Here is a 15155-nt window from a genome sequence, read left to right as displayed (position 1 = left end):
TACTTTCTGGAGTGGACCAGAGTCACTACATTGTAACACTATTGTATTTAGTAGCTTCGTTATTTTCCCCAAAATAGTTTCCTGAGCTGAGCTATCTTCCCACTGTAATGGAACATTGTTTTACTTCACATTCACAAGATTTGTTAGGGCAATAAATATGTCAGTCATGATTTGCTATTTTTTATTGTCTCGAAACTGCTCTAAGCAAAGAATATCAGTGTAGTTTAGTTATAAAAGCTGAATTGTGAGGGAAATATGTTGGAAAGTATGAGGTAAAGGAATGGAGGAGAATAACTGGAAGCTCAATAGAAAGAGAAAATATTCTTATTGCCATCACTTTCTTTCTGTAAATAGTCCCCAAATGTTAGCAAAACAGGAAAGGAAAACATATGTTGTAATGTTTATAGCTGACCTCTGTTAGCTTCTAAAACAATTTCTAAATTCATTTTCACTGAGTATGTTTTTTGTCAGTCCTTTCTGCTCTGCAAATATGGGAAGTTAAAGCAAGTATATTAGCACGGGAGGATATGATATCCATCCCATGCACCACCCAAGCCAGGGGTACTTATTTGTTGTCATGGAAAAAAACTACAAGGTGAATACTTTTTTTTTTTGTGGTATATTATGGTCAGGGAGAAGATGGGTGGTTTTATTTATAGCATAAAATCCTGGCTTTTGAAAAAGAATTTGTTTGTGTGCACTGGATTTTGGAATGTCTTTCATTTCATTGTAGAAGACTTTTGTACTGTAACAAGATAAATTATTTACTAGGATGACTAAGGCATCATTGCAAATGCAGCCATGTCATTCCTTCATATAATGTGGGCTAGTCATATGCCGCGGATGATACATTTCTTGAACTGTCTGCATGGGTAAACAGTTTTCTACATTAGTGCCTTTACCGAGGAATTTGGCACTCTGTTAAGACATCAATAAAGTTATTTTCATAGCTGTTTTTATGTCTTAGAAACAAACAAGCTGTTGTGTCACTGGTTCCTAGGAACTTCTTAAAGCACTGAAACATGATAGTCAAATGCATAACTATAAGCTTTATTGATCATGTCCACACTGCAGGAGTATTCATGCAGCACTGAGAAAATCCCCAAATACCTCTCCCAGTATGTATTGGGCTCAGTGTAAAACCTAGGGTGGATTCCCTGGGGTAGTCTTTTCTTTGGTTATTCCAAATTCCTGGTCAGGAATCTGGAAGGGATGTCCCCATGTGATCACATAAACAAATTGTCCATTAGTTCACATGAACTATTTTGCATCATTAGTTTTAAAACCCCATTGGCCGTTTGCATTTCTGTTAGCTCTGAGCTCCAGTTTGCATTGCTTTTTATACCTGCAGTAGCCTTTTCTTATTAGAGGTGGTTGACTGAGATTTTTTTTTTTTAGTTCAGCATGCCCAGCACATATAGAATTTAACTGTTGCTTGTTTGTTACTAAATTGTTTGACTCCCTAGCAGAGAGAAAATGGGTAGGGCTGCACAAATGCAAAAGCTAGCGAGATATTGAGAAACCTATCACACTTTATATTAGGATTCCATTGATAAGTGTTTGTAAAGGGCTAATGGACCATTAACAGATGTTTTAATAAATGGTGAATTGATTGTGATAGTCCAACAAGTCAACAGGTTACTTATAACTGTATCTTAGAACCATCTATAACACGTTCTACTGATGTGCTCATAGCCATCTTTAGCACGTAGTATTCAGGTCTGATAACATCTATTAGTCATTTAGCAACCCTTTATAAACTGTTTATCAATGGAAGCTTAATATGAAGTGTGAGCAAGAAATGGGAGGAAGTTTAGCGCTACAGAAATAGTTGAGGCGCTGAAGGGACTGATGGATGAGGAAAGGGTGACAGAGTTTACACGAGTCCTGGCTCTATGCAGTCTCTGCCAACTCCTTCTCCAGCAGTAACTTCTGAGCAGAATGGAAATCCAGCCACAGTGGAGGGGATCATGCCATGGAGAGTACTTTCTCCCTAGCTACTATGCCTGCTCTCCGTGCCTAATGCTGCCCTCTAAAACTGCAGACCAGACATTACATGGAGTGGCAACAATGGGACCTTTATGGGTGCTGAGGCCAGGGAGAAAAATAGAATTGTTGCTTTTCCATCTATGCATTTCTGTAGATTTCTCATCCACACCATATAGTAGAGGGCAGCATTTGGCCCAGTGAGATCTATCATGTCATGAAATGATCCTCCAAAGGAAATAGCAGAAGCCCCATCTCTCTTGGATATTTCAAATTAGACTGGACAAGGTGATCTAGGGTTCATTGTAGGAAGTGAAGGTGCCTTCCTGGAGATGGAGACTAGTAGCCCTCTTCCATCATGATTTCTGTGGTTCTAGATCGGCACCTTCTGCCTGAATTTAAAACAATAACAAGACACACACACACACCATAGCAACATTTTATTTTGAACAAGGAGGAAATTATGGAAAAATTGAAAGAGGGGGAAAGGAACTAAACTTTGAAAGAGGCAATTAACTTGAGGGTCTGGTTTTGCAAAGCTATTTTTCCATCTGCCCCTTTTCCCCTGGGCTCAACTCTCCAGCTCAGATCTGCTTTGCAGAAGCACACAAATCCCATTGCACTCCCAGTTCTCCCTTTCCGTTTGAGCTCTGATTTGGCCAGTGTCTCTACAGCTCTTAAAGAGTTCAGTCAGGAAAAAACAGTGATTCATTAGACCCCTTCTGCATATGTACTTCTCAGTTACTTACCTGAGGGCTTTTACAGCTAGAAAAAAGCAGATTTAGCTGAAGAAACGAGCGTGCCTAGTCCTAATAAATAAAACACATGGAGTCAATTAAAACAATGTTTAAATAATTTTCAGGAAGGAGGACGCTTGATGTTACTACATCAGTGGAGCACATTGACTTCTAAGCCAACCAATTGTGCAGCTTTACTTTCCCATTTAATCTGCAGGTCTATAAAAATATGTATGCATACTTACCATAGTAGTCATATGCCCAATCCATCAGTTAACATGATTTTGGAATTATTTTAAGTCCAAACCATGTGAAAATAAATCCTCACTTGATTTTGTGGACTTACTTTACTTCCATTATATTCCACTTTAAAACATTTCATATGCTTAGTTTTATGATTGTTACTTTCAGGAATTTCTAAATTTGGATTTATTAAATTTTTGAACTTTCCCTGGAAAAAGAAATGGTGTGATTCCCTGCTCTCATTGCTGGCATATGTCAAATTTCCCAAGCTAAACTGAGTAAAGCCTTGCCAGTATTTGGGAGGTGGACCACCAAGTGAAAACAAGGTGTTGCAAAGTATAGTGTTGATGATACAATGGGTGGCATTCTTCCCTCTAAGGCCACGATTCTGCAAAGATTGGTGCATGTGCTTAAATCGACACAAGTGAAGAGTCCCACTGGGTTTGGTGGAGTTACTCATGAGTATAGTTAATGTATGCATAGGTTTTTGCAGGATCAGGGCTTGAGGTGCAGAAGTGCATGAGTGCGTCCACGTGGAGTTCTGTTACCTCAGTAGGACTCTGTGCACGTGTAGGGTGCACTCAGGCCGTTCTCAATGCAAATCAAGGCCCGAGTCTACAGTACCAATGCCACCCCAGCATATTGTTAAGGAAAACCGGAGGGCTAGAGGGTATGTTTTTTAGATGAGCTGTGAAGTCAAGGCTTTCTCAATTTGCAATCTTTAAAAGTTTATTAGCACATTAGATAATTGTAGTCCTCCTGCTTACATGCCCCATCACATCTTGACTAATGTGGCATTCTTCTTCGCTTACTGACATTAAAACTGTTGTGTTATCACAGTAGCTGACGTGTTCTGTTCCACAGATAGCTGTACTTCAGCCCATAGTTAAGGTTGTGTCACAACTTCTGCTTAATGGTTGACCTTTCCAAGTCCTCTAAAATCAATATGCTTAGTCAGATTCCTTTGAAAGTTGGAGGATTCAGGGTAGGGTGAGTGACCCAAATTGGAGTCATTTGAAGTTGGGGATACAGAGATATAAGCGCCCTAAAAATAGCCATTTTTCAGAATGTTTCTAGTTGTTTTTTTGTTAGCAAAGCCACAGGTCAAACTATTAATATTATGTGGTCTCAATCTGTTGACCTTGCCCAAGATAATGTATGGCATCCACTAAATCTTTGGGAACCCAAGTTGAGAACAGTATTGGAGAAAACGTACATTTTTACAGTGTGTGCGCGCTAATACAGAAAAAATGACTAGAACTCCATTTCCATCATTTTCTATGCTTTAAATCTCAACTCTTGTATGTGCTCTAAAATCTGAATGGTTACTCCAATTGCTTTGATATTTGGTGTGTCTCATGAAGGCACAGGGTGGTGTTAATTATCCAAATTTGGGATCATGTGACCAAGGGGTTCCCAAGTTACTGGCCACCCAAAAAACTGGTTTATTTCTGCTGCCTTGCACCATTAAACTGGGAGGTACTAATGAGTGGATGAATCACAGACCAAATTCAGACTGATGGCTGTGAACTCTTCCTTCAATTAACATGATAAGAATAAGTTAATCATAAGCCCTCATCTAAGGCAAAGGGAGCTTTGGACTGAGTGGGTGGAGGTTGCTACAATTTGAAGTTGTGGGTGGCAATTTTAATTTGGGGGAATGTAATCCCAGTCTTGGGGGGTGGTGGAAATTAGGCATGTGAATGCTTCCTGGGAAAGGAGGGGAATTAGAGAGTGGAGAAGTGGAGCAATAGGAGGGGAGGGGGCTATGGGGAGGATAAATTGGGGTTAGGTGATACAGGAGGGAAGAGATGTTATGGTGGCTCAGGTGAGATAAGCATGGCACCTCCAGCTCTTCCCACTTCAATACGTGCATCCCAACCCCTTGTATTGCAAACATCCTGCACCTCACAGCTCTGCCAATGCATCCCAACTTCCCTGCATCCCCAGCTCTGCCAGCGCACCCTATGAGGGGTGGGGGCTACACCCGAGCGGCTCCGCAACCCCAGAGGTTGCAGTGCCCAAAGCCAAGAGCCAAGCCCAGCCATCTCCACAGCAATGGAGCTGCAGGAGCCACCACTGTTGGATGGCCGCCATGGTAGGGTGAATGCTGGACAGGACTCAACCCCCTTCCCCCGGTAGGGTTGCCAACCCCCCACGATTGTCCTGGAATCTCCAGGAATTAAAGATTAATCTTTAATTAAAGATTATGTCATGTGATGAAATCTCCAGGAATACATCCAACCAAAATTGGCAACCGTACCCCATGGTGGAGGGCGGAGGCGGGCAGGACCTGACTGAAACCCCCAGACAATTTACTGGGTCACAACAGGCCATAAATGTTTACAAATAGGTCCTGACCCCCAAAAAGGTTGAAAACCACTGGCCTATCTAATATATTTTCCCTTTCATTATTTTCTTGCTATTGAAGGGATGTGCCACAAAGTGACCCCTCCAACCTACCAAGGCTCCCTGATTATCTGCCCCAGCCCGGACCCCCAACATAGGTTAGAACAGCATGGGGGTTACTCTGACTTCTGCCAACTGCCAGTGGTCCCCTAAGGGCATTTTCTCACCCGTGATGTGCTCCTCCCCATATGCAGGAGCTTCGCTTGCTCTCTGTCCACTGGGGATTCCCCAACCCCAGGGATATCCCCTACAGGGATTGGGGGTTCTTTCCCACTCCTGCCTGAATGGCGCAAAGAGAGCAGACTGTCCCTTGTGCATAGTGAGTGGTTTCATTTACTTTTCCTTACCTCGGTACTGCATATCACGTGATCTCTGGAAGGATAATTAGGGAAGTGAAAGTATTTACTGGCTGCTTCTACAGTGAAAATATCTTTGCAGCTGAATGCAACCATCCTCATCATGTTTTAGCTGGCTGAGCCAAGCACCCTCAGGTGGGACTGGTTGTGATTGATGGTTCACAACATTAACCTTTAACAAGGTCTTCTTTCTTTTTTACTTGCAGAATGTCAGCTAGGGCTGCAGCAGAAACAAAGCAGCTGTAGCTTGTAAGATTTGTTGTGATCAGCCTTAGGTTTTTAAGAGCAGAGTAAAGCTGCAGACACCTGCACTGGTGTAACACAGCCAGTAACATTGCTGTCACACGCAGAACTTCATAGATGAGACACTCTTTCTCTTTTGTTTGTCATAAAAGAATCTCTTCTGAGCTTTGAAAGTAAAGAAAAACAATGAGACAAAGATGTAACAGATCACCAGAGACATGTAGTATTACCTGTCTGAATATTCATCAAATTACAAACAAAGGTAAGAAAGAATGGAGCAGCATCGAAAATGGAATGCACTCATTGCAAGGGCATAGACAAGCTTTGCCGACAACCGCAGTCCTTGCACTACCTGTGTTTTTACTGATTTTTCTTTTCTGAGGATGGGCCAAGTCTGCTCCCATTGACGTCAGTGGGAAAACTACCATTGACTTCAGCAGAAAAATGATTGGACACTTAGTGTTCAAACAAACACAGAGGTCTGTGTTTTGTGACCTGTGCCATTGAGTACCTGAGAGATTTCCATGAAAACATTTAAATACATTGTTAAAAATGCAAGGCTATGGTTATGCTGGTTAGAAAGGAAGGATTGCTCAGTGGATAGGGTGCTGACTTGAGAGACCTGTGTTCAAGTCCCTGCTGAGCCACAGGCTTCCTGTGTGACCTTGAGCAAGTCAATCTCTGTGTACTTCCGTTCCCCAGCTGTAAAATGGGGATAATAAAACCATCCTACCTCACACGAGGATGAGGCTAAATACACTAAAGATTGAGAGTTGCTCAGGTGCTAGGACGATGGGGGGCCATTACACTTACCTAAGATATCTGGCCCTGGGAGTAGAGCCAGTGGCTTACCTGCTGGAGGCCATCTCAACTCAGTGTTGAACATAGCTGAAAATTTTTACTGGTGGGACTACTAGCATTAACGCATGTTTCCAGTGTGCTTCCTGGGAGTATGTGATCCGCTGTATAATTAGGGAGCTCATCCATCAGGTAACGACTTGTGATGCCTTCTGAGCAAGCCTGTCCCTCACCCTCTAGAAGCAGATATGTGATGTTGGCCTTGTTGATCAGTCCAGGGTTTGATGGCCAACTGTAGGGTAATTCTCTCTCATTCTTTTTTTTTTTTAATTGAATGAATGACTTCTCAAAAACATATTTTTCCCCCACTAGGAGATGACCCATTCCTGGCCTCCACCTCTTACTGCTATTCACACCCCCGGCAAGGCTGAGCAGACCAAGTTTTCCATCCCAAGCAAGGTGCAGGTAGGTTATTAATTATTATTCATTCAGATATGAATGGTCTTCACTAGACACTTTGACCCATATCCTCAAAGATATTTAGACTCCTAACTTCCATTGAAATCAATTTTAGGAGCCTAAATAAGCCTAATTTGAGGATCTGGAACTTTCCTTTTGTGATTTGGTTTCATTTTCAAAATTCTCTTGAGGTGAAAATTCTCTTAATATGTTATTGATAGGGCTGCTTGTTCAGAACTTCAGAAGTTACAGTAAAGGATAAAAGGAAGGTGAATCTTATCTTATCGTTTTCAAACGAGTCTATTACGAATAGTATTTACAATGTGTTTATTTTTTCTCCCGTTGTTTGTGTAACACACTAGCAAAGAGTATCTTTGTCCCCACTAGTGGCTGAAACCAATAAAGTCGAATATGGGTCTGTTCCTGCTCTACAGTTAAAAGGGCTGGTACTTTAGCTCCAGGAATAGAGGCTCATGTTTTTAGATCTCCAAGTCCAGATTCAGTCCCTGCAGATGACTCAACATGGGCACTGCTGCAAGTGGTGACTTATACTGAGATTTGAACTGCTGTGGACCTCTGCCACCTGGAGTCATACTTTCCAGGGGAGCTGGAAATGTTACCCCACAGTGTGGGGGTTTTGGTCTTCTCTCCATGGGCTGGACAATGTGAAGAGTTTCTGAGGCTGCTACAACTTTGAAGACAACAGAAAGCTGGTTCTTTCATTCATGCAGTAGAGGCTTTTGTAATCATGCACTATTTCAGACATTTAAAATCAGTTTTCCCCTCACCAGTTTTGTCCAGTTGTCACTATTTGCCAGAGATTTTCCCACTTCAAACCCTGCCTCCATGTGTTGGCTGAAGCTAATGTGAAATCAGCGTGGCTATTGCTCTTAAACAAAACAAAGCAAACTCCTAATGTTCCATATACCAGCAAAACATCCTTGTTCTGCTCCGCTACTGACAATGGCAATGCACTTAAGTGCTGCTGCATTAAACATCACAGGCCAGATTCATATGTGGGTGCAACTCCTAACTAAGCTGAACACTGCACTCATTTATATGACTGTAAATCTAATTAAACTCCACAGAATCCATTTAAGTCAAAGTTGATTCATACCTATACGAGAAAGCATGGAGTCTGGCACACTGGAAGCTACATCTCCTTAAATTAGAGCAGGACTAAATTCAGTGTTGGGTTTTTTTTTCTGGGCCCTACAAAAATAGAACCATGTACTGCACTCCTTCACTAACTTCAATGAGAGTTTTGCATGAGTAAATCTTATGCTCTCAGACCCATTTAAAAAAATCTGTGTGGTTATGATAAATTTTATGAAATATAAATTAGGCTTTTAAAAAAATCACACTTTAGGAAAGAGGAAAGGACATTGATGTTTCTAGGTTAGTTAACTTTACTGTGAAAAATACAGCATAAGATTGCCTACTCAGAACATCCCACTAAATCAATTAGACAGAGCCAAATGGATAGGTTTTAGAGATAAAACACATAAGAACATATAGTCATATAAACCTAAAGCAGGCCTTATTATAGGTCCTCATCTTACATAAAAAAATTAAGTCTCCCCATTTGTAAAATAATGCAAGAGAAAAGGCAGAACTTATCACAACAATTTATTTATCCCTCTGACACTCAAATTTAAAGTGCTATGTTTACTCTTGAAGGCATGATTTACCTCACAAGGGACTGACTAACAGTGCAGCAGAATATTAGGAACTAATAATGCCCTGAGAGAAAGTGTAGCGAGGGCTTTAATGACTTTAACATCCTACAGATCTAAGACTTTTAACAAAGTAGTGCCTGTCTCTCGGACTGGATTGTAAATAATGGCTTAATTTAAAATCATCACAATCTCCTAGGGCCTACTTGGGATGAAGGCTGATTTGGCATCAGGTTCTACCTCATTGTTGATTGTAAAGCCAAGGGAAAGATCAAGCAAGAAAAGAATGTGAAATTAAGAATGTCATTATACATTACTGTGAGTCAGTGAGAAGCACATTGTGTGCAAAATGCTGTGTGCACACTACACTGTGGGCCAGATCCAGAGCTGACGTAAAGTTAGTGCAGCTTCATTGATTTCACTGGAGCTTCACTGGTTTACACCAGCTGAGGAAGTGACTCTTGTGTCTTTGTCACGTGTACGTAAAAGAGCACCTCAAACCATCTTGAATTTCAGATTTAGGTAATGACATTTTAAGCAAGTGGGTCAAAAAAGAAGAGTAATGCTGCTGAACTTAATGCATATTTATTTTAAAACTCAAGACCAAGTTCAGCCTATGCAAATGCTTCCCATTATCTTAAATGGGAACCACATGTACACATCTGTGGGTAAGACTTTAAAGGGCCAGATCATCAGCTGGTGTAAACTGATGTGTGGATTCCACACTGGAACTAAGTCAGGGTACACCAGCTGAGGATCTGGCCATTTGGGCCTAAAATCGGCTATGTACTGAGCAGTGCAAGTACACATCAGTAGCATTCTTATGTACAGATAATACAGGTTTTTAAATTTTTAGTGTTGTTCTCTTCTCAGGCACATGCTCCTGTGTGTTTTCCTTCTCTGTTTATGTTATGCTTGTGCCGTTAGTCTAGCAAGGAAAGATGTATCTGTCTTCTTCTTCCTTTACTGAACTAATCCTGACATTTTTGTATTCTTCATTGTAGGATTCCCAGCACCCGTCCTCAGGATACAATGTACAAAGTAGGTCTTTATTGTCCTTAATCCAAACAATCAGGGTGGGTGGGTTGGTTGTTGGTGGTTTTTGTTTGTTTGTTTGTTTTTTGCCTACTTAACATCATTAAAACAAGGGATGAAAAATTAATTTCTATGGTGCTAAAGCAGATCAGTTCCATTTTTGATTACATATTACGCATTGTGGCATGTTGTGAAACCAAGTATAATTAGGTGGGTTGAGAACTTAGGGCAACAGTAATCTTTTGACATTTGGAAATATGTTTCCTTCGTTTACAGAGTGGAGTGATCCAGCAGGGAAAGCTGCCACCAAGTCAGTGCCACAAAAGTCGTAAGTATTGTTACTTCCAGCTTTATATTTTGTTTTAAGTTTATTTTAAGGAATGAGCTTAGTTCTCCAAAGGTAACTGAACTCAGCTTACATACAATCTTGTCCTGGCATTCTGGTGTTCTCAACAGTGCTTACAAATTCGCCATAAACCAGTTTTATGTCTTCTGCTATTATTGTTGTTTCTTGTTCTTAAGCATTAACTAACAGAGGTATGTATAAAAGATGAGTTTATTAAGCAAAATTAATGCCAATTTTATTTGTACAGCTTGCCAAAATTAAACCACTTTTAATTTGTCATCAGATACTAAGCTTCTTACAACAGAAAATTCAACCTGATGAATAGCTGATGCAAGAATTTTAGCATTTATTTATTGAAGGAGAGTAAAATACATTATACAATAGGCTTATGTGAGCTGGCGTTGAAAAAAGAGGTCTTGAATTTTATACACATTGGGACAGTTGACAGTCACACACTTAAAGAAAATCACAGATGATCTAAAAATATGAAGGACCTGATTATTCACTGAGTTACATCCTTTTCCATTATGTTGTGCTGGTGTAAAACTGGAGTAAGGCAGCAGTGAATTGAGCCCACAATATTTTGCACCTTAACCCATGGTCTCAAAGTGCTTTACAAATATGAATTAATTAGCAACTTTGTAAAATAGGTTACTTATTATAGTTACCAATTTAGATATGAGGAAAGTGAGGTTTGGATCTGGCCTAAATTCAGAGCTGCACCACTTTGACTACTGGTGTGTTTTTTAAACTGATTTGGTTAAACCAAGATACACCAATCTGTATTGGTTTAACTAAAATGTGTTTAAACCCCTGTGTGGACACTTAGATGGATTTAGAAGTGGCTTATAGCAACTTAGTTTAATTCAATCAGGATGCAATTTAAACTAAATCTGTATAAACCAGGTTAAATCAATTTAACGTGTCTACACCACATTTTTGAATTGGTTTAATTAAATTGATTTTAAACCAATTTTAGTTAAATCAATACAATTTGTGCACAGACGAGGTCTCAGTGAGGTCAGATAACTTGCCCAAGTCATATGGCAAGTCAATCACAGAGTTGGGACTAGAATCCAAGCATTCCATTGCATTGCTTTAACCTCTGGACTCCTTGACTCATGAAATAAAGTCATGCAACTTTTCTCATATGAGTAAAGTTACTTGAATGAGTAAGGATTTGCAAAATGAATCTCTAACACCAACCCTCTAAATTCAGTTTATTTAATTCTTCTGATTGGATGCAAAAATTGAAAGTCAGCATTTCAATTTTAATGAGAATTATGAAATCTGGCTAATGATAAAAATAAATTGGTGTGCATAAGCGATATTTATTTTTCCAACAATATCATCAGATTAGTCCTTCTCTTATTCTATTGTTATTTCTGGAAATGATTTCAGATTTTAAAAAATATCTCACCCACTGGACCCTCTGATCCTGAAAACAGAAAGGATAAATTCATATGCCAGAATCTCTAAATGATGCAATGCTTACATCAAGAACCTTCTCTTGTAAAACATAAAAAATATTATTACATCTTAAAGTGATTGTTCTCCTAAAGCAAGTGTATTTGGATTCCACTATGAAAAATATTTTGGTGCGTATACTATAAAATACCATATTTCAATAGTTTGTATCCAACAGTAATAGACTTGTCAATCATGGTTTATAGTTATAAGCTGAATTTCAAAAGAACAGCGCTTCATAGCTCAGTGGTATATAGTGCATTTAATGGGACCAAAGCTCTCTATAGGAAGCCTGATATAAAACTCGAAGACACTGAGTACATTTTATGAACCAGTTGCTCTCTATTCTGCTGCTTGATCTAACGTTCCAGCACTATCAATCAGATTTCTGCTGGAATGAACTGCCTTCTTATGGTAGGTGATGGATTTTACACATGACAGATCAGAGCTGCAATAAAGTTACTTTTATTTTTAGCTTCCAAATGAAGATCAGCTATCCCATTACTATCATTTTTTTCCCTTTTACTACAAAGAAATTGTTTAGGCAGTTTCCAAGAATTTCCATAGGTCTTTGGAAGGGTTATATTGGTTAGGAGGCAATCCATTGTGTGACTTAAAGTATGGTAGGCAAGACTCTGCCCTTAGATCTGCATGTACAGCTTCCACTAACTTCAGCTGGAGTTGGTTGCACGTGCCTGAGGACAGAATGAAAGCAAAGCAGATTGTGGGTGAAACCAGTGATGATATTATCACATAATCATAGCTAGATGGCAGATTTATTGATCCTGCTATCATTATCCATTTTAATAGCAAGATATTTATGATTCTGTGGTTCCATAATTCCTGAGATATGGATGGGAGTCTGGGATCTACTGGTAAAATTATGGTTCCTGCATACACCAGCACCAGTGCTCTATGCTACAGAGCACACACCCCAATCTTAGATCTTCCTCTATTGGTATTCTTGTCCCCAACCACCACCTCCATTTATCTCGTGTATAGTACTGCTAATTGGATCTGTTTTTCACTGTTTCATCTTGAGCTTCTGCTGCTAAACAGATGTGGCACAGGTGTGTTCATCTGTTTCTATCCATTGCGGGAGGTATCTCTGAGCTGGACACGTGTGTGAGATGATGTCACAGTTGTCCTTCATCTCTTTTATGATTACATGCAAATCTTATGAAACCTGAGAGTACCCGTCCCATTAACATCACTTCTGTTGACAATCGTATTGACCTTGTCAGTTCTATCAGAAATCTGCTTGTGATCTTTGATGAGGAGTTGGAGCAAAGGTGCTCACGTTCATCATATTACCCATCTATCCCCCTGCCAGCTTAGGAATTAGGTGCTATTTATAGGCAGTTGCCAAGATTCTGGAATGTGGTTTGTCATGTTGAGACTTGATTACATGCTGCTTAACTCTGCTCCAATAGACAATGCTCTGTACATGTCAGGTGTTGGAGGCTGGCTTCCTTGCAGGGTCAGAGTAAAGGTTTTTTTGTATGGTGTATGCTTTATGGTAGAAAGGTGTGCACCAGTAGGTGGAAGAACAGAGAGTATTTACTGTCAGGTGGCTTAACTTTCCATTTCCATGACTGTATGGGTTTGTGTCAGGAATATTAGTATGGTAACCTAAATTGTTTCACAGCGAAGTATTTTTGTGTATTAATTTTTTGCTTCTTTAATGTTTAAAATATATGATGTCACACTCAAACACAGGGGGCCATGAGAAACCCCAGAGCTGTGCAGGACGTCAGATGGGGTGTGGTGAGTTGTGTCAAGGATGGGGCCCACAAGTGCCAAAGGGCCTGATCCTGCAAACACATATAAGTAACTTGACTCACGAGTGGTATTTTTATTTCTAGCCATACAGTTTTAATATGAAATTTATACATAGATATATCAAAAAGCTATTGTAGCTGAAACCAGTAATGACAATACCTAGCTCTTATGTAGTACTTTTCTTCAGTAGATCTCAAAGCACTTCACAATCTTTAATGTATTTTTCCTTCCCCTGTGAGGTAGGGTGGTGTCATTATCTCCATTTTACAGATAGCCTCTCTGTGTCTCAGTTTCCTAAGTAACTTGCCCAAGGTCACACAGGAAGTCTGATGGAGCAGATAATTGGACCCTGATTTCCCAAGTCTTAGGCTAGCGCCCTAACCATTGGACTACCCTTCCTCTCCAAAGGATGGTCAATGATTGTGAAAAAACTTGGCTTCTCATCTTCTTCTGCTTCTTTTTTTGACCAGTCCTCTATAACACTGCATAGATTACATATAGTACAATACATTTATAACCAGTCTACTCCGATTAGTTTTTTATGAAGCATAGTCAGGAGCAACAGATAAGGCGCAACCAATTGCAAGGAGAAGGATCATCTGTCAACATCCATGAATTCAAGGGTACGTAGTCAGCCCTTGACTGAGGTTTGTGTTATATAATTACCATTGAGAGTATGTCATCCTCAAACATCCATTCTTTTGTTCTGTTTAGTTGTGAGCACTTGGCCCGTGTCCAGTTGGAAAGCACCCAGAACCTTTTTAATCAAGCACATCCTGTGTTCTAAGTCATGCTGCAGAGTACTCTTGGGTAGTTTCCATAAAAGCCCAGCTAAAAAGAAGAATGTAATCATAATGGTATTCTTTCCTTGTCATAAAATGACTTCCTATACTTATTGTATTAACACAGTATTAAAAGGTCCTACTCATGGATTCAGTGAACTACCGGAAACCATTAAGAACTTGGAACAGAAAAATGTAATGGGTCCGACAAAAACAACAACTTGTTTTATCTTTATAGGATTTTTGTGAGCCTACAGACTGTAGTCTGCAACCTGTGCAGTAACTAGAGAAAAGCTAAGTTCAGAGTACTCAAAAACATGCAAAACAAATTGGTGAACAGTTTCACATGGCATTTTGGCAAACATTTCCTTGCAATTTTTGCACTCTTCTCCTATTCAATGTGGTAAAAAATTACAGTGGAAATAAAAAGAATTTCTTTAAAAAGCTGAAAATGAGTCAGTGACCATTATTTAACTTGTTTAAAGCCAGGGAGACTCCCACTGATAAAACTGGGCTTCACCACAGATGAGATTGTGATCCCCTTGAAGTCATGGCAGTTTTGCCATTGACTTCAACAGGGCCAGAATTTCCCACATGGCTTTAAACAAGTTGCAGTAAATACCAGTAGTTTCCTAATCCCAAAGATTATGATAATACTTGGTAGAAATATACTGCTTGATGTTTAGCTGGTTCATAAGTGTCTAATGACTTGTTGGAAGTTCTCCATCATGTCAGGGACAGTCACCTGGGAGCACAAAAAACAAAATTTGGCAGCATGCTCAAGCTATGAATTAAAGGTAATTCATGGTTTGAAGTGAATCAGCATGAGGTCCTTA

General features: G+C 39.8%; 1 protein-coding gene across 7 annotated transcripts in view; it reads left to right on the top strand.

The window, feature by feature from the left end:
• AFF2 (AF4/FMR2 family member 2) overlaps window positions 1-15155 on the top strand; it is a 488228-nt gene that overhangs the window by 333043 nt on the left and 140030 nt on the right. For all 7 annotated transcript variants that reach the window (XR_005584619.1, XM_039488230.1, XM_039488233.1 and 4 more), the window contains 3 exons: window positions 7145-7237; window positions 9912-9948; window positions 10219-10270. Coding sequence is in view for 6 of the 7 variants with exons in the window: in XM_039488230.1 (XP_039344164.1) it covers window positions 7145-7237; window positions 9912-9948; window positions 10219-10270 (182 nt within the window). In the remaining variant the exon portion in view is untranslated. The remainder of the gene's footprint in view (window positions 1-7144; window positions 7238-9911; window positions 9949-10218; window positions 10271-15155) is intronic.

This window comes from Mauremys reevesii, linkage group 9 (assembly GCF_016161935.1).
Source record: "Mauremys reevesii isolate NIE-2019 linkage group 9, ASM1616193v1, whole genome shotgun sequence".
In the NCBI taxonomy this organism is placed as follows: Eukaryota; Metazoa; Chordata; order Testudines; family Geoemydidae; genus Mauremys; species Mauremys reevesii.
The sequence above is the reverse complement of the archived record's forward strand: the minus strand, read 5'-3'. Positions and strand labels throughout refer to the sequence as shown.